The sequence below is a fragment of the Dermacentor albipictus genome, unplaced genomic scaffold (assembly GCF_038994185.2).
Source record: "Dermacentor albipictus isolate Rhodes 1998 colony unplaced genomic scaffold, USDA_Dalb.pri_finalv2 scaffold_14, whole genome shotgun sequence".
NCBI classification, from domain to species: domain Eukaryota; kingdom Metazoa; phylum Arthropoda; class Arachnida; order Ixodida; family Ixodidae; genus Dermacentor; species Dermacentor albipictus.
Genome location: NW_027225568.1, coordinates 11,779,376 through 11,804,242, shown reverse-complemented (window position 1 = coordinate 11,804,242; position 24,867 = coordinate 11,779,376). Strand labels below are relative to the sequence as shown.

General features: G+C 46.0%; 1 protein-coding gene across 4 annotated transcripts in view; it reads left to right on the top strand.

Annotated features, from left to right (window-relative positions):
- Positions 1-24,867, top strand: part of LOC135905842 (uncharacterized) — a 52,789-nt gene that overhangs the window by 6,057 nt on the left and 21,865 nt on the right. For 3 of the 4 annotated variants that reach the window (XM_065436905.2, XM_065436907.2, XM_065436908.1), the window contains one exon: positions 5,997-6,090. The exons of the other annotated variant lie outside the window; for it this stretch is intronic. In XM_065436905.2, coding sequence (XP_065292977.1) covers positions 5,997-6,090 — 94 coding nt within the window. The remainder of the gene's footprint in view (positions 1-5,996; positions 6,091-24,867) is intronic. 4 annotated transcript variants of the gene reach the window in all.

Here is a 24,867-nt window from a genome sequence, read left to right as displayed (position 1 = left end):
CCCCGACGGTCACTACATCGCGGCTCCTATGAAAGACGTCCTCCTTACGGACGGGATCACAGTACCTCATACAGTTTTATCTATTACGTCGGATTGCCTCTACCTGCCAGTGCTCAAATTTGGCTTGACGACACAAGTACGGCCACGAGCGATGTCTCTGCGCCGGATTTGCTCATTCGAGGATCACGCAGTAGCATTTATTGTAGTAGAGGACAATTCAGCCGACCCTACTCTGCCATCGCAGTCGGCAACTTTAACAATCGCCGACTTACAGAAAATGATTGCGCCCGACGTGCCGTCCGACCACGCTTGTGAGCTCTACCGCGTTCTGTTTTCCTACACCGATATTTTTGACTTTAACGATCGTTTTAACGATCCTTTACCTACAGCTCTTAAACATCGCATTAATACCGGCGATGTTCCTCGTATTCATTGCCGCGCGTATCGTGTGTCACCGGCTGAGCGTCAATTATTTACGCCGAAGTTGGCAAAATGCTTGCCAAGAACATTATTCAACCGTCGTGTAGTCCATGGGCGTCCCCTGTTGTACTGGTAAAAAAGGATGGCTCATGGCGCTTTTGCGTGGATTATCGGCAGCTTATCAGAGTTACGAAAAAGGACGTGTATCCCCTACCTCTATACCTATCCCCTACATGTATCCCCTACATCATACTTGATTCTAAACTTACTTTTATTCCACACATAAGATATCTCAAAGTGAAATGCATAAAAATGAATTCACTGAAAATTTTACGTCACATTCTCTGGCAGCGACAGGAAATGTTTAATGAATCTTGACCAGAGCCTAATTCGATCACAATTGGACTATGGTGCCGTCGTATATCAGTGCTGCCCCAAGCGCGCTGAAGATGCTGGATCCCGTCAACCTTATAGGTACCCACCTGACCGCTAGCGCATTCGGAACAAGCCCTGCCGAAATCTTATGCGTATAATCAAACGAGTCGTCACTCCACTTGCAGAGAGCATATATGAGCTTCACCTTCTTTCTCAATGTGCACTGTAATCAGAACGTCCGTGTTCTACAACCGTTAACGATTTCCCGTCTGCAACACGTTTTCGTAATAAACCATCTCTGAGACTACCTTTCTCTCTGCGTGTGAAAGAACTTGGCGAAGAAATGAATCGCACTTTTCGAACATCGCCGAATGCCTCTTGGGAAGCTGTTACCGCCCCGGGAGTGGCAAGTGATAGACGCGATTCATCCTTTGTACAGTTAACAAAGCACGCTCCGGAGCCCGAAATCGCTATGCATTTTCATGAACTGCAATCGAAGTACTCTTGCTCAGAATTCTACACGGACGCGTTAATGTCATGGGCTGGTGTTTCTTACGCTGCTGTTGGACACTCATTTTTCCAAACCTCACCACCATGCAAATATGCGGTACTCTCTGTGTTAGAATACATAAAGAAATTAATTTTAGGGAGCAACAATATTCTCACTCGTAAAGCCTTGTAAAAGCGTTAATGTCTTTACAAATCCGGTTTTTATTGAACTCTACTCACTCTTGTTCAACGTTATTCCTCTCGTAGTCAAGTAATATGCTGGGTTCCTGGACATTGAGGAGTCGAAGGTATTGTGCTTGCCGACGAAATCGCAAGGTATTAACTGTTCTGCTGCTATCCCTGCCCCAGATCTGAAGCCTTTCATACGAAACAAACTGCGACGCCACTGGCAACGCTTGTGGGATAGTGAAACGAGCAATAAGCTTCACGTGATTAAGCCGAAGTTGGGTTTGTGGCCCCCAACTACGAAAACACGAACACATGTCCTATTCACTCGAATCAGAATAGGACACATATTTGGCACTCATAAATTTCTCTTGAGTGGTAACGAGCCCCCAACCTGTGGTAGATGTGACAGGGTGACCGTCCTCCTCGTCTTCCTGGAGTGAGGGGAAGCCGTAAGAGAAAGCATTTTCCTTTTGCTTACCGCTATTGTGTCCCTCTTCATCCGGCTATGTTTCTTGGTCAAGAACAGCTTTTCAAGAGCAAACAGTACTCGCTATCTTGATTTTGTTCTGCATGTTATAAGCCCAGCAGTTTCGTAGCGCTTCCTCTTCCCAGATGATGCCGCTTTGATAGTCGCTTTGAAAGCCACACAGCCTCCAGGCTTTCATGTTTCAAGGGCACTGGTGGGGTAGTAGGGCTCAAGCCAATGTTAGCAGCTTACGTATTTTGTAGGTCGCATCATTCTTTCGCAACGCACTTTAATGCTCATAGTACACGTCATCAGTCATTGCCATAATCTTATTACACGTAGATTTTGCGCAATTTAGCGACCACGTTTAGGCCCCTTTACATCCACGTCACGTCACATCAACTTCAGAGAACTCATCACACCACATCGACGTCATTAACACTGGCATGGTGCTCTTTGGCCATACCCGGCGCTTCCGCCACTAAAGACCACACATTCAGTCAACGAACTTTTTTTTTTCATTTAAAACGAAAAGGTCAAGCCTACTGACTATCGGAAGCAGATATTCTAGGCCGTGAATGACATAACAAAAGTTGATGCATTGCAAAACTAAGCACTGTTTTCAACTATTCACTTTGGCTGTAAATATTGCTCTCAATTCTCTGAAGAGCACCTACAGAGACCCTAAAGCGGGCAAGATAATGTATAATAGACTGATCCCGACGGAAGTGCTAGCTTGTGAGTTCCGATTTTGCTAAACACTTGTAAGCATTCCTACAGTATTGAGTAAGTTGTGAAATTGTATTAACTTCATGCGCTTTAGTTTCTTTGACAGGTACAGTTTACAAAACTGAGAGATCTGGTTTGGTGCGCAGTTGTAAATTTGTAAACATTCTGCAGAATCTGAGCCATCAATTTTCGGCAACATTTGTGGAAAGCATGCGAGATTCTAAATCAAAACCCTGTATCCTCTGTTGCTGGATACCTAGATGTATGGTTTGCACGAAGAACTTCGAAAAGTACACGAACGAGCGTCATTATCAGCAGCAGTTTATTTTACGCAAAAAAAAACTAGACACTTACGAGTGCACGCTTGCGTATCTTATCGTACAAGAGCACCTGACGCGGTGTCGAATCTGATTTGACTCCGACAGAGGAAACTCAGCGGCATACAAAGAGACGTACCACTGACAACACTTATCACCATGTTTCGTAATACCAAATGCTCAAGTGTTTCTCTTGCGGCAGAGTTCCTGCTCCTACCCAGAATTCGTACACTACCGAATTGCAGCTCGCATCCACGAGTGTTAACATGCATCAGCGATAGTGCGGAGTCAGTCTTATTCAAATTTTACGCATGCTTCCTCATTTTGACTCGCGCAGTTGCCAGTCTGCCCAACATTGCCCTTGCCACTGGGGAATAGAATAGAATAAATCACGCATGTTGTAGCCGCCACCTCAAGGCGCAACCCTTTCTATTGACATCCGTATGCATACGTGTTTTCAGTCATTTTAAGAGATCTGTGATTTTATACCTGATACCTACCTGATTTTACTTACCTGATTTTACTTACGTGATTTTACCTAGCTGAATTTACCTAGCTGAATTTACCTAGCTGAATTTACCTAGCTGAATTTACCTAACTGAATTTAACTAACTGAATTTACCTAACTGAATTTACCTAACTGAATTTACATAACTGAATTTAGCTACTTCGTTTTAGCTCATTCGTTTTAGCTAATTCGTTTGCACATGATTTTGCACATGATGTTGACAACGCCTATTTAATTTCTTTGGGTGATTTGGAATAAATGCAAGTTATTGCGAACTTATCTGTTTCTTCTTTCTTTTCCTTGTGAAAAGTCGCTTCCCAAAGACAATGGGTCACAAAAAACGGATTAAGCTTCACCAAGTGGTGTAGCTTAACTTCCACTTGATCAGTTGGAAGTTCTCATTTATTCATTATTTACCCTTGCCAAAAAGTATCGAAAACGTTGCTACCGATGTGTTAAGCGAATAAGTTGTTCATTATCACTCGCCGCGGAAGCCTAATGGCTTGGGTGTTGCTTTGCGGAGGTCGCGGGTTTTCTGATTGACGCGGCAGCGGCCTTTTGATGCAGGCGCAATGCAAGACCGCTCTTCTACTTCGCTCGTGTACTTCGTGTACGTGGTCAAAATTCTACCATAGTTCCACACTACGGTCTACCTGATAATAAGATGGTGCTTTCGACGCGTGAAACCTAAGCACTTGTTTTCGTTATCATCGCAATGTGTAATATGTTTAGGTTAGTTTTATGAGCCAATGATATAAGCTGGCGCAGCATCGATTAATATCGATATAACACGGGCATACCAATGTTCCGCATATAGACCATTGAACCTTCACAGAGAAATTATTTCAAGGGAGATGGGTGAATGCCACATGGTCTCCGCTTCAGCTCTTAGCAGAAAGCGCCACATATCCTTGGCGCTTACGTTGCATCGAAAGAAAGCTTTAAAAGTCGCCGTCCGAACACTCCGTACAGATGATTAACCAGCGAAACTGAACCGTGTGGCCCCGGCGTTTATCACTGCATTAATCCCAACGGTTCATTTAGCGATGGCTTGGTAGGCTACCGGAGTCTCGGTGCCCAGTTGCCGGTTCCACTCGGCTGCACGAGCGTGTTCTTGTGCACGGGCTGCTGCATCATCACGGCGTAGACGAGCTCGTTCCTGGTTCTGCAGGCGGTGTTCCTGATCGAAAGCTGCCTGTTCCTCAGGAGTGGGTATGATGCGTGGCCTACCCATTTCGGAGCCGGAGGGAAACTGCTTCGATCGCAATGGGCTGCGATGGAGAGCAACGACGTCGCTATGGCGCAGCCAGTCGCGCGCCTCTTTTCGCTTATGCGCTGGAGGAGTTTTCGGCGTACAGGTGGACGCACGGACGGACGAATCGGCTAGCCATGTTTGCTTGATATAGCAGTAGAGGGGAGTGTGAAACAATAAGTAGAAAGAATATGATTGCTGAATGAAAGCAGCATGCGAAACATAAATCAATGCATGATTAACATGGCTATTATAAATGTAGGTACGAAAATTGGATGTAACATACGAGTTCGCTATTACCAAATAAACAATGAAACTAAATAAAACAAGATTGAATATTAACGTAACCATAGCAGGTACAAAAACAGCCTCTATAAAATATTAGATATGTGGTTTTTAAATTTCATGATTCAGAATTGTACCGAGATTTTCGGGAAGGTGATTCCACTCTTAAGGTGTGCGTAGGAGTCAGGAAAGCGAAAAGGAATTCCTTCTGAAAGAAGGTATGCCGACCTTATTAGCATGGTGTAATCATAGGGATGTGCAGTGCAGTGACAGCAGTTCTTTGTTTAATTCTGGGTGATGAAAGATTTTATCGAAAAAAGAGCTCGTTCCCGGTTCTCGCGGCGTTACTGATCGAAAGCTGCCTCCTCCTCAGAAATGCGTATGACGTGTGGCCTACGCGTTTCGGATCCGGAGAGAGACTGCTGCGAGAGTAATCGGCTGCTACGGAGAGCAATGACATCGCTACTGGCGTAGCAAATCTCGCGCCTGATTTCATACATATGCATGGGGTTGCGCCGGAGGAGTTTTCGGCGTGCAGGAAGCAGACGGACGGGCGAATCGCCTAGCAATATACAGCTTCTATGCAAAAATGAACCTAAATGTGCCTTAGAATGATTTTACGCCCTATTTTATTCTGCAAAATGTGTTGTAATTGTTTTTTTAGATATGACCAAACTGAGCGCTTGCACAACGTCTGTAGGTAGCAGTAGCCAAGTGTAAATGTGGTAAAAACGAAGTAAGACGCAACAGTTATGGAGGAAAGAAATTCTGGAGGTCACACTCACCGTAGGAAACAACCTTATGCGAAGCACACGGTCGATACAGGCAGCTAGCTATGAAGCGTTGTTTGGGGCTCAGCAAAGCGTTACCAGGTTGACTAGTGTGTTATTTGTAAAACCGGTGTGTTATGTGTGTGTGTGACGCGCGTACAGTGAAATATAATTGACCCGAATGCGCGCGTTGCAGGACGGCAGCAAGTCGAGGACGACGGTAACAACGATTGCATGGTTTCTACGAACGATCCAATTATTGTGAAAGATGGGCATGGAGAGCGAGATGGGTAAGAAAATGCAGAAATTAAATGTTCGCTAACGGCTGACCGTGATATCACTTGGAGGACACAAATGGGTGCCTTGAGGGCCATACTGCAGTTCAATCTGAAGTCTCCGTCCTTTTTAGCCATCCGAATGAGTGGCATGGTGCAAGGCTGCCTCGTTCAGCCTTGGCCGAGCCGTGATCACGCTGCCAAGGTGGAAGTTCCTGCAGCGTTGTCGTACTCGGACACTGTGTGCACCTGGAACGACCGCGTCTCTGTGTTTGATTAAGGGGCTTGCTAACGACGAGAAGCGCCGTCAAAGTCCGGTACGGGCTTTGGTAGCAAAGAGGAGGAGGCGCGTTGTTGTGCGGCGCTCAGAAATCAACGCTCATGGGAAACGTGATTTTCAGACGCTGTTTTAACAGATGCAACCAACTCCTGGCACGTGTGCTGCTGAGGTGTCATGTGCAACATGGGAGTGTTTTTTTGAATATGTACGATTTTTTTTTCGTTGCGCTGGGGAGTGTCTCTGCATAAATGTGTTCTTTGCTATTGAATGATCACGGCAAGCTCGACTCTCAAACACCCTTACCTTTGGTGTGCAACGAATAGTTTCCTATTCTCACTAATCTCATCTCATCCTATTCTCACTAATCTCATCACTAATCTCACTAATCTCACTAAGGTTACGTCACTCTGTTCGCACCCTCTTCCGCTTTCTACAATCGACCGGTAACAATTATTGATTAAACTTTGCGTTTGGATCTTTTCACAAAGCGTTTTGTGGGCAATGTATCAAAGAAAATATAGTTTGTTCATCTAATTACTATCCTTAGAATATGAATGTGTATGAATGTATCTATATGCATCTTTCTTTTTATGTATCTCTAGTCTTGTAGCTAATTATGTCTGCCCGTCATGAAAGACCACAGTGTGGTTCAGTATGTACTAAAGAGAGAGACAGAGAGAGGGAAATAACGTTTATTTGCACCCGCAAATAGAGTACCGAGGAGTCAAGCGTCTTCCTGTTTTTCCAGCTTGCTTCACACTTTTCATCTTGCTGATGCTTCTTGGAGATCAGCGGCGTCTATGGCCATGCGGATGACTTCTTTTTGATCCTCTTCGTTCGAGCTGGTCATTAATGTCTCCCAGGATTGTCTGTGCCTATTTGGTTTATTTTTTCTAGGGCATGTCCATAAGTACTAAGTAATTTCTGTGTGCCATCAAGCTCGAGTGCACATGGCATTAGGGAATCAGGGGCAAGACTCAGATTGCGAAACTGGAATAACGATGCAACGACAATAGCGGTATCCCGAACACGATCATATCTATACAATAATCGGTCCAAGTTAGTACACCACTTGGACCACTGGTCATACGTTCTTGGCATGGAAATGACGTGGTGCATGCATGGATGCATGTCGTGAATTTATCTAATTCTTGTTATGCTATGACATTCATTGGAATCTTGCAGTGGCTTGACATAGACTTTGGCGTTCTTGCCAATCATCATCGTCATCATCATCACCATCATCATCAGCCTGGTTACGCCCACTGCAGGGTAAAGGCCTCTCCCATATTTCTCCAACAACCGCGGTCATGTACTAATTGTGGCCACGCCGTCCCTGAAAACTTCTTAATCTCATCCGCCCACCCAACTTTCTGCCGCCCCCTGCTACGCTTCCCTTCCTTTGGGATCCCGTCCGTAACCCTTAATGATCATCGGTTATCTTTCCTCCTCATTACATGTCCTGCCCATGCCCATTTCTTTTTCTTGATTTCAACTAAGATGTCATTAACTCGCGTTTGTTCCCTGACCCAATCTGCTCTTTTCTTATCCCTTAACGTTACACCTATCATTCTTTCCACAGCTCGTTGCGTCGTCCGCAATTTGAGTAGAACTTTTTTCGTAAGCCTCCAGGTTTCTGCCCCCTAGGTGAGTACTGGTAAGACACAGCTATTATATACTTTTCTCTTGAGGGATAATGGCAACCTGCTGTTCATGATCTCAGAATGCCTGCCAAACGCACTCAGCCCATTCTTATTCTCCTGATTATTTCCGTCTCATAATCCGGATTCGCCGTCACTACCTGCCCCAAGTAGGTGCATTCCCTTACGACTTCCAGTGCTCGCTGCCTATTGTAAATTGCTGTTCTCTTCCGAGGCTGTGCCTCTCTAGGTAAGTGAGCATGCATTGCAATTGGTCCCCTGAGTTTCTAAGCAAGGCAATATCAACAGCGAATCGCAAGTTGCTAAGGTACTCTCCATTAACTTTTACCCCCAATTCTTCCCAATCCAGGTCTCTAACATTGGAGAGATGGTATCTCCCTGCCTGACGCCTTTCTTTATTGGGATTTCGTTGCTTGCTCTATGGAGGACTACAGTGGCTGTGGAGCCGCTATAGATATCTTTCAGTATTTTTACATACGGCTCGTCTACACCCTGATTCCGTAATGCCTCCATGACTGCTGAGGTTTCGACAGAATCAAACGCTTTCTCGTAATCAATGAAAGTTATATATAAGGGTTGGTTATATTCCGCACATTTCTCTATCACCTGATTGATAGTGTGAATATGATATATTGTTGAGTAGCCTTTACGGAATCCCGCCTGGTCCTTTGCTTGACAGAAGTCCAAGGTGTTTCTGATTCTGTTTGCGATTACCTTAGTAAATAGTTTGAGGCAACGGACAGTAAGCTGATCCGTCTATTATTTTTCAAGTCTTTGGCGTCTCCTTTCTTATGAATTAGTATTATGTTAGCGTTCTTCCAAGATTCCGGTACGCTGGAGGTCATGAGGCATTGCGTATACAGGGTGGCCAGTTTCTCTAGAACAATCTGTCTACCATCCTTCAACAAATCTGCTGTTACCTGATCCTCCCCAGCTGCCTTCCCCCTTTGCATATCTCCCAAGGCTTGCTTTACTTCTTCCGGCGTTACCTTTGGAATTTCGAATTCCTCTAGACTATTTTCCCTTCCATTATCGTCGTGGGTGCCACTGGTACTGTATAAATCTCTATAGAACTCCTCAGCCACTTGAACTATCTCACCTATATTAGTAATGATATTGCCGGCTTTGTCTCTTAACGCATACATCTGATTCTTGCCGATTCCTAGTTTCTTCTTCACTGTTTTTAGGCTTCCTCCGTTCCTGAGAGCATGTTCAATTCTATCCATATTATACTTCCTTATGTCAGCTGTCTTACGCTTGTTGATTACCTTCGAAAGTTCTGCCAGCTTTATTCTAGCTGTACGGTTAGAAGCTTTCGTAAATTGGCGTTTCTTGATCAGACCTTTCGTCTCCTGCGATATTTTGCTGGTATCCTGCCTAATGGAGTTACCACCAACTTCCATTGCGCACTCCTTAATGATGCCCACAAGATTGTCGTTCATTGTTTCAACACTAAGGTCCTCTTCCTGAGTGAAAGCTGAATACCTGTTCTGTAGCTTGATCTGGAATTCTTCTATTTTCCCTGTTACCGCTAACTCATTAATCCGCTTCTTCTGTACTAGTTTCTTCCGTTCGCTCCTCAGGTCTAGGCTAATTCGAGTTCTTACCATCCTGTGGTCACTACAGCGCACTTTGCCGAGCACGTCCACATCTTGTATGATGCCAGGGTTAGTGCAGAGTATGAAGTCTATTTCATTTCTAGTCTCACCGTTCGGGCTCCTCCACGTACACTTTCGGCTATCGCTAGTATGTCTTGCGCTAGTATGTCTTGCCATGCATGTAATGACGCACATTACATGTCACGAAATCTATCGTTCATGTCGTGATATATATGTGATGTCATCCATGTCAGGTCATGCATTCATTTCATTCATACCCTGATATATATTGCGTTTAACAACCACGACAGCATCATTTTTTCATACCATTAATACAGTTGAGGACAAATAGACAAGAATAGACAGATGCAGAACGCCCGAAGTTCGCAAAGGACGTTTCGCATTAAAAAGCTAACTCGCAGAAACCTACGACACTTTCATGCGTAGCAGCCGGTCGCCACGAGACCCATTTGACGTCGATGATGATGCGGGCAAGAGGCTGATGCCGGTGCTGCTGCATGCACCGGCGTGTGCAACATTGAGATTGCGGCTGTCACGACAGTTTTTAGTGGATAGAAGCTTGCATCGTACTGGGAAACTTGATTTCAACAGGTAAGAGTTGAACTTGTATAATTATGCTGTAAATATTTTTTCACTTATACGCCCTTTGTACTCAAGAGGACGTACGACATGTCCTTAAAGATTCAGAGAACGAACGCGTAAACCCCTGACTCAAAGCTCCTTCCGACTATGCCTCCTTTGATGCACTCGTGTGACAGCGCGAATAAACCCCTGAAGTAGAGCGTCTTTGACTCAAATGGGTTTGAAAATGCCGGTGTGACAGCGGTATAAGTTGTTTTGTGTGACAATAAATTTAGTATGAGTAACCTGTAATACATTTGCTCGTCAACAGTATTGTGTTATCTGTTTCGTAAGTGATTTTTCGACGCTTGATTTTAAATAGTTGTTCGTCCTCGCCAGCCTGATCAAACCGAAAAAGTTACACCTTCGATTTTAACTCAGCGTAATCCGAGTCTCGTCTTGTCTCTCTCTCTCTCTTTCTCTCTATCTCGTGTTTGACCAGTGCCATTTCTGCAGTAGCGAGTTGCAAGCAGTCGAATGCTTTAGCACAGGCGTATGCTTAGGTAACGCGGACCGTACTGTGTGGCATCTGGACTCCGCGTGTTGTATTGCGAGAGTAGGGCAGCGGTGGTTTGAATCGCCTTGACTCTCGGGCGCTTTTGTTAGCCGTGAAACACGGACCCTTCAAATCGCAATCAAGCCTGATGCGGATCCTTTTTTTGAGGTCGCGATCAAGAATAGTAGCTGCTGCACGGTCCAACAATTTTTATCGAGTTGTTTGAGCTCACTCAGCATTACGCTGCTGGTAACCAGCCTACGATCGCTGTGTACTGGATCCCGGATTCAGTAGACGGTAGATAAGGGCCCATGTAAAAGAACCCAATGCATATTAGTCTCAGCGTCGCAGCAAGATGCCCGAGTCACAGGGGTACAAATTAACCGTGGGTTTAAACACCTCAGGGACGTCGCAGTCGGTTGTTGAGTCGCGCGAAGCGAGGGTAAAGCCGTCTCTTTTTATAGTTGGGAGGCGGCTTCGCGCGCGAGTTTCTTCACGCCTGTTCTTTTTAGTCTTTAACGATTCCTTTGCCTATTTCTTCGCTTTCCTTTTTAACGTGCAATGATATCAGATAACATAAAGCCACTCGCGGCACCTGCGCGAAGCTGCCGCTCCCGCCGACACCCAGCGGGAGCCCCCAGCGCAGGCTACGAGCCCCGGTGTCTGATACTGATAAGAACATCTAAAGAAAACGAATGTCCTCCACAAACTCCTAGGTGGAAGATAGACACAGCCGACTGGCAGAAATTTCGAACTCTCTCTAGCATCGCATGGGCTGACCTATCTTCTTTAGAAATTGATGCTGCTGTGGATTATCTTACAGCATTCATAATAGATGCCGCATCACATTGCATATCCGAAGTAAGTGGTTTGGCATGCAAACCACGTGTACCGTGGTGGAACAGTGAATGTCGGACCGCCCGTAATAACCAGAACAAGGCGTGGGGGTTGCTGCGAGCTTCTCCCACCGCTGAGAATCTTGTCAACTTTAAAAAAGTAAAATCCCAAGGCAGGCGAACCCGCCGACAGGCCAGAAGAGAAAGCTGGCACAAGTTTTTATCGAGTATTAACTCGTTTAGGGATGAGGCCAAAGCTTGGAACAGAGTAAATAGGATTAGAGGGCGGGAAACATATTCACTCCCCCTGGTAAACACACAAGGCGATACCCTGCAAGACCAGGCAGACTCACTTGGGGAATATTTTGAGAGCGTGTCAAGTGAAACAAATTATACACAGTCCTTTCTCAAATACAAACAAACAGAAGAACGTAAGCCACTAACAACAAAAGATCGAGAAAATCAGCCTTACAACCGTCCTTTTAGTATTGCTGAATTGAGAGCTGCCTTGAGCGCATGCAAGAGCTCCGCACCAGGATCGGATCGAATCATGTACGAAATGCTCAAAAATTTACACAATGATACGAAAGTCACACTACTCACACTCTTCAACACCATCTGGGATGCAGGGCACCTTCCAATTGCGTGGAAGGAAGCCATTGTGGTCCCTGTTTTGAAACAAGGAAAAGACCCTTCCTCAGTGGCGAGTTACCGCCCGATAGCCCTCACAAGTTGCATTTGTAAGGTGTTCGAAAAAATGATAAATCGGCGACTCATCTTTTTCCTTGAACAGAGCAAAATTCTTGATCCTTATCAGTGCGGCTTCCGAGAAGGACGCTCCACAACTGACCACCTTGTACGTGTAGAAGCAAATATCCGGGACGCATTTGTACACAAACAATTCTTCTTATCCATATTCCTCGATATGGAGAAGGCGTACGATACGACGTGGCGTTACGGAATCCTAAGAGACTTGTCAGAAATGGGCATCCACGGTAATATGTTTAATATAATAAAAAGCTATCTGTCAAATCGTACCTTCCGGGTAAAAGTCGGCAATGCACTCTCACGCCCTTTTACCCAAGAAACGGGCGTACCCCAAGGAGGCGTGCTCAGCTGCACGCTTTTTATCGTGAAGATGAACACGCTTCGTGCATCCTTACCACCCGCCATGTTTTACTCTGTCTACGTGGACGACATTCAAATAGCTTTCAAATCTTGTAACCTCGCAGTCTGCGAGAGACAGGTACAGCATGGCCTGAATAAAGTCTCAGTGTGGGCAGACAAGAATGGATTTAAGATCAATCCTAACAAAAGCTCTTGCGTTCTCTTTACAAGAAAGAGAGGCCTGGCTCCGGATCCTTCCTTAGAACTGTGTGGACAACGAATACCTATCAGCAAAGAGCACAAATTCCTAGGTGTCATCCTTGACTACAGACTCACTTTCGTCTCCCACATTAAATATCTTAAAGAAAAATGTCTGAAAACAATGAACATAATCAAACTTCTATCCCAGACTACGTGGGGTAGTGACAGAAAGTGTTTAATGAATATCTATAAGAGCCTCATTCGATCACGACTAGACTATGGCGCCGTGATTTACCACTCTGCAGCCCCGAGCGCACTAAAGATGCTAGATCCGGTCCACCATCTAGGAATCCGTCTGGCCACTGGCGCATTCAGAACGAGTCCCATACAAAGTTTATATGCAGAATCGAATGAGTGGTCTCTTCATATCCAGAGAACATACACCAGCCACACATATTTTCTGAAAGTCCACGCAAATCCTCAACATCCCTGTTTTAATACCATTCATGACATGACATATGCTACACTCTTTCGCAATCGTCCCTCCGTAAGACAGCCTTTCTCGCTGCGTGTGAGGGAGCTTAGTGAAGAAATGCACGTTCCACTCCTCGAGCTTCGCCTAATGCATCCAGCCAAGCTGCTACCTCCTTGGGAGTGGCAGCTCATACATTGTGATATATCTTTCGTGGAAGTCACAAAGCACGCTCCAGAGATTGAAATCAAGATGCATTTCCGGGAACTCCAGCACAAATACTCCTGCACGGAGTTCTACACAGACGCATCGAAGTCACACGACGGGGTGTCCTATGCAGCCGTCGGTGCATCCTTCTCGGAATCCGATTTACTGCATCCGGAAACTAGTATCTTCACGGCTGAGGCCTACGCAATATTGTCGACCGTGAAGCATATAAGGAAATCAAAACTCGAAAAATCAGTTATATATACGGACTCCCTTAGTGTTGTGAAGTCTTTGATGTCGTTCTGTAAGCACAAAAATCCTATAATAATTGAACTCTATTCCGTCTTATGTAGAGCATATGTATCAAACCAGCATGTGATTATATGCTGGGTGCCTGGCCATAGGGGCATCCAGGGTAATGTTCTAGCGGACCAGATGGCCACATCAATTGCATCACACACTGTTAATTCTACCGCTGCGATCCCTGTCACAGACCTGAAACCCTTCTTAAGAAGGAAACTGCGAAACTACTGGCAACGATTGTGGGACCTGGAAACAAATAATAAGTTGCATGTAATAAAGCCAAAATTAGGTTTCTGGCCTCCTGTAACAAAATCACGCCGGACAGATGTCCTATTCTGTCGTTTAAGAATAGGACACACATTTGGCACGCACAACTTTTTACTCACTGGAAACGAGCCTCCAACCTGTGGTAGATGCGGGGAGAGGCTGACCGTCCTCCACGTCCTACTGGAGTGTCGGGAAGCCGAACCCGAAAGAAAAAAACACTTTCTCTTAGCATACAGGCACCACATCCCCCTTCATCCTGTTATGTTACTTGGTCCAGAACCGCTCTTTGACACCAGCACTGTCCTAGGTTTTCTGAAAGATGTTGTACTACATGTAACTAGCCCATACGTTCGTAGCGCCTCCTCTCTATAGAGGATAGCGCTGTGATAGTTGTTTCGTACAGCACATGCCTCTCGTCCCTTGGGTTCAAGGGTTTTGGCGAGGCAGTAGTGCCCTTAAAAAATTTTAGCATCTCACATATTTTGTACATTGCATCATTTTTACCAATACATTCTAGTGTTCATAGTATTCGTCATTAGTCATCGCCATAATTTTATAGCACGTAGATTTTACGCACTTTACAGCGACAATTTTTAGGCCACTTTACAGCCAAGTCACATCTCCATAATACATCAACATCACCACTTGTCATGGCGCTCTTTGGCCAAACCTGGCCCTTGCGCCATTAAACACCACATATCATCATCATCATCATGTAAAAGAACCCAATGCATATTAGTCTCAGCGTCGCAGCAAGATGCCCGAGTCACAGGGGTACAAATTAACCGTGGGTTTAAACACCTCAGGGACGTCGCAGTCGGTTGAGTCGCGCGAAGCGAGGGTAAAGCCGTCTCTTTTTATAGTTGGGAGGCGGCTTCGCGCGCGAGTTTCTTCACGCCTGTTCTTTTTAGTCTTTAACGATTCCTTTGCCTATTTCTTCGCTTTCCTTTTTAACGTGCAATGATATCGTATCACATAAAGCCACTCGCTGCACCAGCGCGAAGCTGCCGCTCCCGCCGACACCCAGCGGGAGCCCCTAGCGCAGGCTACGAGCCCCGGTGTCCCGTTCGACATTCGAACCCACTTTGATGCGAGAGCCCACACGACTAAGTGCGTGTCACGGATGGTAATTTCGTATGCGAGAACGTTACACTGACATGCAAAAGCAAACAAGCGCCACTGTGCTAACAGCAGTCGTGACGCTTGTTTTTTTTTTGGTCTCCATCATCATCATCAGCAGCAGCCTATTTTATGTCCACTGCAGGACGAAGGCTTCTCCCCGCGATCTCCAATTATCCCTGTCCTGAGCCAACTGACTCCAACCAGCACCCACAAATTTCCTAATTTCGTCGCACCACCTAGTCTTCTGTCGTCCTCTACTGCGCTTCTCTTCTCTTGGTACAAATTATCCCACCTTAATGGTACAACGGTTATCTACTCTACGCATTACATGATCTGCCCAGCACCATTATTTCTTTTTATGTCAATTGGAATGTAGTCTATACTTGTTTGCTCTGATCCAAACCGCTCTCTTTCTGCCTCTTAAAGTTATGCCTGGTATTCTTCGTTCCACAGCTCTTTGCGCAGTCCTTAACTTGCTCTCAAGTTTCTTTGTTAGTCTCCAAGCCTCTTCCCCATATGTTGGCAGCGATAAAGTGCGCTAATTGTACACCTTCCTTTTCAATGATAACGGTAAGCTTTGCTAGAGTACAAGTAGACGTAGAAGGGGTGGGGGTCCATTAGCATGCCATGGCCGAAGCTGCTCGCAGTATTACGTGACATTCACTGACCACCGGGCCAGGTACACCTTTGGGTATGGCATACATAGTACTTGCAGTTCGTTCCCAAAGTAGTCTCCTGCGACAGTTGTCTACGTGCGTGAAGGAAGACAGCTATCTAAAAGTATGTGGGATTTGTCTGTTCTCCATATTTTCTACCATGTTGCCGTTCCTCCTCTATAATAAAGCCGCAATGTAGACTAGCAAGTATCGAACGCCATAAAAGCTACCCACGTACTCAAAGACCTCGCACAAAACTCCTGACACTTACTTCTATACAAGAGTTGTGCGGCTGCCAAGGACATCCTTAATGAATATTACGAAATAAATTATGGGGTTTTAATTGCCAAAACCACGATCGCAGGTGGCACGCTGTGGTGGGGAACTCCGGAATAATTTGTACCACTTGGGGTTCTTTAACCTCAGCGTAAACCTAAGTACACGGGTGTTTTAGCATTTCACACCGGTCTAAGTACGGCTCCCGTGGCTCGTATTCGATCCCGCGACATAGCGCTTAGCAGCCGAACCCCATAGCAACTAAGCAAATACGGCGAGTAAGGAATGTTGGCAGTTCGAGGAAGGTGACAGTCGGCACGTAAGACAATTTGTTCCCATCCTCATTCTGCGAGAATCGGTACAAGTCGTCGAAGAATGACACCGTAGAGTGCACTGCACTTAATGTGATCGCGTCCGCGTTCAAAATTTTAGACCCCAATCACCGTGCAACGACTGACGACCAGGCATGTCACTTATACGTGCCGTCGCCTGACAGCTGCCGGTCGCTGACGTCGTCCACAGCACCTACTTGACCTCTCTTCAACACTTGCCGACATTCTCGGCTTATTTTGCACCACCGGGTTTCAGATGAACTGCTTCCACGGCCAATTTATTTTTGCGAAAATTTTGCCACCTTGTCAACGTGATAGTTTTTTTTGATATTCAGGTCATCTTTTATGTTTAATATTGTCTTGCGATTTCAAGCGGTTTCACCTTTCCTCAAATGCCCGCATTTTTATCGGCCTCTGTTTATATTTTGGGAGATTTTTAATAGACGCAGATGTAGATGAGAGAGATTAGATGTGCAAACGCACACGCAAGAAATGTCCTAGTACATTTCCCAGTATTCACTCAAGGAATATATAGAACGTCTGCACTGCAATGTTGTAGTGATGTGAAAAACAAAACTGTTCCAAACGAGTGAGTCACGAATATAACTCATTATAATGCGGGCTTGCGCTGGAAAAGAAAACAAAGCCTAACGATGGCTGCTCGCAAAGTAGTGCTTTCTCTGAATCTCATCTATGGATCAAGGCATCGGTTCATCAGATTGGAATGCTGGTACATTTCAGCTTAATCTCTGGTCCTCAAGTTTGATGGAGAATGTACGCCAGTATTCACTTCACGCGCACAATCTCATATGATAAACCTCGTTCGCAACTGAATTCGTGACAACATACTGGATATTAGAAACACATGCGGGCGCATCTTGAGCTAACCGATCACTTTGGAACAACGGTTAGACACTAAAGAAAACTCGCTCCCCCTCAAACACACACAAAAAAAGTGTACAGTTGCTTTGAATATTAGCTGAAACACAGTGCTCATGTTAAAAAGGGCCCGCAAGACTGCATAGCGGCGCCAACATGCAAAAATTACCCGCTGTGGTTGCTCAGTGGCTATGGTGTTGGGCTGCTGAGCACGAGGTTGCGGGATCGAATCCCAGCCACGGCTGCCACATTTCGATAGGGGCGAAATGCGAAAACGCCCGTGGTGCTTCGCTTTAAACGTTAAAGAACCCCAGGTGGTCGAAATTTCCGAAGTCCTCTACTACGGCGTGCCTCATAATCAGAAAGTGGTTTTGGCACGTAAAACTCCGTAATTTAAGTTAATAATTGCCAAAAATTCAAAAGCTAAACACTTTCCAATTACTAGTAATAATCAAACCAGCATATCGTAGTTCAATGAAGCGCTGTAGTCCAGGGGCCAGTTCCACCACGGGTACTGTTTCGTATCTCATATTTCACGTGACTGCACATATGTCTGCATTATTTGTCGCAAAATCAGTGTTTTCTCTTTATATCTTAACATTAGACAGCCAAAATATACGTAGCAAAAGCCTCATTATAATATTTCAGCACTTTTTGTTCAAACGTACATGTCCGTGCTGATCCATATGTTAGAAAGTATTGAAAATTTATCCAATGCTTTCCCCCAAGCAGCTGTTTTTATTCCTGATGATGCCAGGAAACCGAGCCTGATGCCAGCAACGCTCAGAAATCTAATCGGGAGCACGCACAATGTTCTCACACACCTTGTGTAATGTATCGTAGCGCTGAGGTGCTTCTTGTATATTGTAGACTAGGCCATTGTTAAGACAGAAGTGCACGGTTGGACACATGTGCTCAAGCTCATGAACTTGATTTGCGCCAAGAAAACCTGCCCATGCTTTTATACTTGCTTCATAAGAACCCTACAACACCATCAATAGGCTGACTGCCATTATTTGCACCAAACAGAACCATTAAACCAATGCAAATATTGGCGACATAATTCTCTCATACGAGTGTTCAAACTTATAACCTCTGAATGGGAAGTAAGTGAAGAATTTGTGTGCGTAATTAACAAATCAACGTTAATTAACTTTTTGGTAATGAATCTTAGGTGGGTAAAGAAAATTAGCACTTTGTAGCTGGTCCTCGAGATCATCTAGCCAAGCAGAGAAATTTTGATTAAACATGCTTCTGTAAGTGATTCTCCAAGTGAACACTCATGGAAAGCGCAACTGACGCAGAAAGAGAACGTCTGTAAATTCACAGAAAGAACAGCGCTTCAAGGCGGGACACAAAGGAGGAACCGCACACACACTGCGCTAACAACTTGAAGCGCTGTTCTTTCAGTGATTATGAACCAACCACCCAATCTACCCATCCGTACAGACCTGTAAAGTCAAACTGACTGCACCAAGCCTTTTGTGATGCTATCAATAGATGACCCCTTGAGCATGTCCCTTATAGCCAGTCCTCTTTCGTTTATGCACGCTGTTTTTCAAAGGCAAGCAGTGTAAAGTTTTAGTGTAAGTATAGCAGCGAACATGTGCCGCCGAAAGCTTGCTTGGTCGCAGAAACGATGCATGATGCAATGATGGTGGAGATTTATCGCGTCGCTGGCATCAAGACCATGCGCTGACGCCGAGGGAAGGAAGATGACTAAAGTGAACAGCTTGGCAGCCGCTCACGGAGCCATGCCGATGGTGACGGTGCCATCGTCACGAAATCTGGGGCGGCAATATTGACGGCTGAGGCGTTGTTGTCTTAATTTTTTTTCACAGCGAATCCGTTAAGAGGAATGTTTAGCACGTGTACTAATATCTAATTACATGTAAAAGGAAAATTCGTTTTTCTCGGCAACCACAGCATGAAACTGGGTGAGATTTGTTGCATTTAAAAGAAACACTTTGAAATGTTTTGAAAATGAAACTATGAAGTTTACGACTCCATAACTCCACAATAACGAAGGATATCGAAATTCTGTTAATTGCAACTCATAGTACATTTAAACCTGACAAAAATTATCTCTTATACAGGAATCTAAAACAATGTAGAAATTTGTAAATACAGCTTTTCCGAAACCCTTGTACACAACGCAACAATTTCACGTGAAATATAGGTTGACATATCGCATTTGTCCGCTTTTAACCCTTCGAGGGTCAATGACGCAAATATACGACGCCGCGAATGAACTCCAAAGCGGCCGATGCTGTATATTTACGGCGCCATGTGTACACCTAAAAAGCGCACCAATTTCCTAACTTTTTATTTTTCTGTCATGTGCTGCCACTATGTGGGAATACAGGGAGTTTTTTTCGCGCGCCTCCCTCTTGCACTTTTTGTTGCATGGTTTGTTTTAGCGCTAGTTTGCTCCCGCGCGCCTATATAGTACCGCTCGCGCACTGGCGCACACGCGGGTTGGCGGCGGATTGGGTTTTGCTCCGTGGGCGGTTTCGGCTTCTTGCGCTTGCGAAACTGATGGCTATGTCGTTACTAATCGCTCAAAGGGCAACCGCTTGTTTCTGGTTCGTTTAGTGCTCATAGTGGTGCGCACAGGAAGGATGCCGCCGTGCATCACTCTATCAGAGAAGTTTACAGCCTTTGGAGTGCCCCTCCTGCCACACAACGATAACCGTCACCTGCCTTGATGCGTTTCCTTTCTTGAAAACGCCGCGTCCGCTATTTCCTTTCGGGAATGCTATCATGCTGATAACGCGCTTGCCGTTCGTTACGGGGAAGTAGCGGGCTCGCAACGTTAAAGAAAGGAGGAAACGCATCAAGGCATACGACGATTATTGTTGTGTGGCAGATGGGCCACTCCAAAGGGTGTAAACTTTTCTTAGAGTGTGGCGTTTCCGTTGCTTTTTTTTTTTGAGACTCGCGAAACCTAATTGCCTCTGTGTGGCGATTAGATGATTAGCGGAAGTTTGTCACATGTTTTGCTCTCTTGGCGGGCACACAATCACACAGTTTTCTTGAGTGCACGCACCTACGCGGTTCGATTACGCCATGGATGTACACCCGGCCACAAAATATTACGGACCACGAAATTTGAGAAAAAGCTGAATATCTCCACAACCTCACAACGCAACTTGGTATTTGCATTTCGGGCATCGGCTACAATATGTTAAGAACAGTTTCGTATACAGTTCTACTGGCTACTGCTACAGGCTGCTTCGAAATTGAACGTTTTCTGCGATCCCGTGGGCCGTAAACTTCTGTAGCCGGGTGTACATATTAGTGTAAGAGCAGGAACATTTGGGTCTTGCGAAATATTCTAGTATGCGCATTTTCAAAGCCTTGAAGTGTAAAAAGGGATACAATTTTGAATTCTTAAAGTTTGTTTCCTTTTTTATTGTTGGTATTCATGAATGAAGAGTACATATATACCAACGCACAATATATTTTTCTCACTTTACGGTCACCCTAAAAAAATTACGGTCAATTTTTTTCGAAATAAGTCCCTAAGAAGAATTGGAATCTGCAATAAAAAATCGACGATGGGCAGTCGCATCTGGCGAAAAGAATTTACAGTACCGCGATATCTGTTCTTGACGGAGCGCTATTAATTTGTAAACTTCGTGCTTCTATTGTTTTCGAACTTTCGACATTTGGAAAATTCTTTCATTAATATCCAAGTCGTAAATTGAAATTCCGCTACCAACAGTCACTACAATTTTACGTTCTGTCTTAAATGTAACAATTATATTAAAATCGGTCCAGGGGTTATCTCAGAAAAGCATTTTGGCATTTTACATGTATTTAACTAGGCCGCGTTGGAGTTGGGCCCAACATAAAGCTTCCTCTTAAGGGCTACTTTCCCCACTATCGTGTCCCCGTGAAGAACAAAATGCCGAAGATAGTGCGATGCTGGGCCGACCCGCGGCGGAGATGAAGCACGCTTAAGCACTCCCCATAAGTGGGCTGATCCCGAAGATGGTGGAATACCGGGCCGACCCGCGGCGGAGATGCGGTTCGCCATTAAGGTGCCCACATGCACAGCTTCGCTGGTCACTTCTACACAGAGTGGAAGGGAAGTGCGTTCTCTTCTTTTTTTGCATTGATTTCACTTGTAGAAAGAAATAGTGCTATGAATGCAAAGCCATTCGTTCTTGTCTTGTAGGTTTAAATATGGGTTTAAATCAACTCTGTATCCGATTCATCTCCAAGAGTAGGAAGGTGTAAGCGGGGAAATGCTCGCTAACTCGCTCGATTTAACACACACACACACACACACACTCGCGCGCGCGCGCACATACGGACGCACGCACACACGCACACACACACGCACAGAGAGATACGACACAAGCTATCCCGCATTCACATTTACACGCGCCCACGCATGCACACAAGCAAAAAATGTACGAACGCACTCACACGGTACTGCACGCACGCACAAACACGCGCATGCTCGCACACGCATACATGCACTCGTGCGCACGCATATTCAAATGCTGAGACACAAACATGCGTGCACGCTCAAGGTGTGCACACCCATATACACTCCCTCTATTTCCCTGTTTCCTCACAAAAACATGCGCGTGCAGACAGGCTGAATTGCACTCGCTGTGCAATTGCTGTTCAAAACTCCAGCTGTAATAAATCGCTGTACGGTTTAAATTTGCCGTTTCTTCAAGTCATTGCGCCCTCTGCTGAGAGGGTGCAAGACCATTTGCTCCACCCTTGTGAGATAATTAACCGCCCATCGTCGACCGAAACACTGCTTTAACGCAATACGAATGTTCCAACTAAGTGTCATGAATGCATATGTTGCTACAAAGGACTGCCCTCTTGGCGCAAACAGTTCAAGCTAACGTGCTAGTATATTAAACAGTGAGTAAAAACAGTGACTAGTATATACTAGTCACGGTCCAATAAACTTATAAAAAATAATATTGCTTCAGATTTCTTCCTAATTGTTCGCAATATCAATCAAGCTGTGCTTCTTGTCTACTGAAGTTTTAATTGCTAATTACAATAGCGACGTTCAGAAAGCAGATACAGTGCACTATAATGTGATTGTCATTTGGCGCTGAGACAGGGTTGACTATGCTCTTATCAACGCCCAGTGGTCTTTATGAGACGTTCATTTGACGGATCTCCAGTCGTATGCGCGCAGGCGCACACACACACACACACACACAGAGCGGTCGCGAGAGAGAAATTTTGGGGGCTTTTGCTCCTTGAACATATGACCCTACCTAGGCACTACGGAGGAGGTTTCATTGCGCGTGTTGTAGGCGTGTGTCCGTAGACGTGCAGAGTGGAGCCGAGTTCGTCTGCTGTCGGACGCTCGCTGCCGCTGCGGCAAGGAAGGTGAAGCAGCGGGCTAAGTCGTGGCGGATTGTAGCTTTCTCGCGCGTTACAGTGATGTAACTTGTCAATAACAGCACAGATGTTTCTGTGGGAGCAGTAACGACCGTAGTAGGGCCCGGGCAGTATATATTGAAAATCTAGAAAGCAGAGTGCCTGAACAACTGCGATGAACCCAAGTGGTTGAAAGGCCGCCGGTGACAATATTGACTGACCCAGTACCAGCGCCGCAGTCGCGAGAAAGTCTGTCCGACGTACCTTCAGAGTGCAAGATTCCTCGGACGATCTCGCCGCTGCCACCATTTGTTAGAGTTGTCGGACGATCTACGAGCTGTAGGCCGATCTCACCGCTGCCATTCAGATGTAAGATTTGGCAGTCGTAGCTGTAGGAAGGAGCTTGACTCTTCGTCGGGACTTAAGACAGCAGGATTTATTTACATGTTATTTACAGTTGAACATGAGATACATTTACACAGTCTAGCGTGACTCCCAAATGGAGCTCACAAGACGAGCATACAGCAAACAGCTTACGAGCACACAGCTCACGAGTACATTTCGAGCACGACAACGAGCATACTCTAGCAGCCGACAATTGCTGCTTATAAACACTCCGCTCGACATCATAGTTCGACGTCATTGTAGCTGGCCCACCCTTTTGCAGGAGGCCGGCTCTCGACTTGGATGTGGAGGAGGGCTCACACAAACGCACACATAGGTGCAATGGTGCGGAGCCGACGTCAGAGGGGCTTCGTAGAACTCTGAGCCGACGCGGGTAGCGCGGCCGACTAGCACATTGTCTTGCATCTTGGTCGGTGCGTGGCAAGGAGCCTTCGTCAGCGTTCCCGCGGCAACTCCCCCACTCATAGCAGAACAGGGTGGCGTTGTCGTGTTGCGCACAAAGCCTGCTTCGTCGAACTCGGTGCGGTCCCGGGTGGCGCGACCGGGTACCACATTGTCTGGTGTCTCGAAAAGCGCATGGGGAGGTTCCGCCAATTACCTCCCATCGAGAACACCCCTAAGCTGACCCCTCGCCACGTGGCTGCCGTTTATCCGTAGTTCTCTGAAGTGCGCCACCGTCCCGGTTGGATTGCAGCAAGTGCAGAGGGCTGAAATAGCTGCAGGCGGATCCTAACAAGAGACAAAGTTCTGACTGGTGTTGCAGTAGTCGCGGGGCGCGGTAGTGCTGAACCTAGCGTCACAAGTTAGCGGCTGGATGAAATTATATTTATTCAATCGTGTCTTTCGCTAATTGCAACAACGTGTCAATTTTTCGCGACGGTGCCTCCAGGAAACGAAAGCGGCAAAGGGGACACTAAAGCCAGAACCGTAACTCGTCCGTGGGTTGGGGCAAGCTTCGGCCTCCGCGGCCCCAACCCACGTGCCGCCCTGCTTCCAGCTTTGGTACCCCCGCTAGCCCTTGGATGCCTCGAAAATCCTGCGCCGCCTGCTTTACTATAACCTGAGGTGTTCTCCTGAGGACTCCGTTTGCCGGTATTATGTGGCCTCCTGTTGCAGTGCTTGTAAAAAATCGAGTATATCGTCGCGACGAGAAAAGCGACACGTGACTTGCACAACACAGTCAGAAACTTGCCCCTTAAGTCACAGCGATCACCAAATGGGGCGTCCATGCCCATTGCCTCACCGCGCTGGCAGCCAGCGGCGGAGTGAACTAGGGGACAAACGCATGCAACACGCGCTAAAAAAACCTCCCCCGTAGTGCCTAGGAAGTGTCATATATTAAAGGAGCCAAAGCCCCCAGATTTTCTCTCTCGCGCCCACTCTTACTCGCGCCTGCGTGCAAATGACTGGCGATCCCTCAAATGAACGTCTCGTGTGGTCCTTGGCTTCCGCGGCGCGCGTTTTGCGCCGCCTCCTTCGAGAGATGGCGCCACGCTGTGTGACCATGCCGGCAGCGTCCGGCTCGTCGCCGATAGTTGTGGTGGTCGTGAAATGGTTGTGGGTAATCGTCGTAATTACTCCAACCAATCTGCTTTGCCGGTAGCTATTCCGTGCTTACGTCTGCTCTCGGAGACAGAAGAGCCCGCATATTTTTCTATATCCGACAGTGAATTTGGAACAACCCT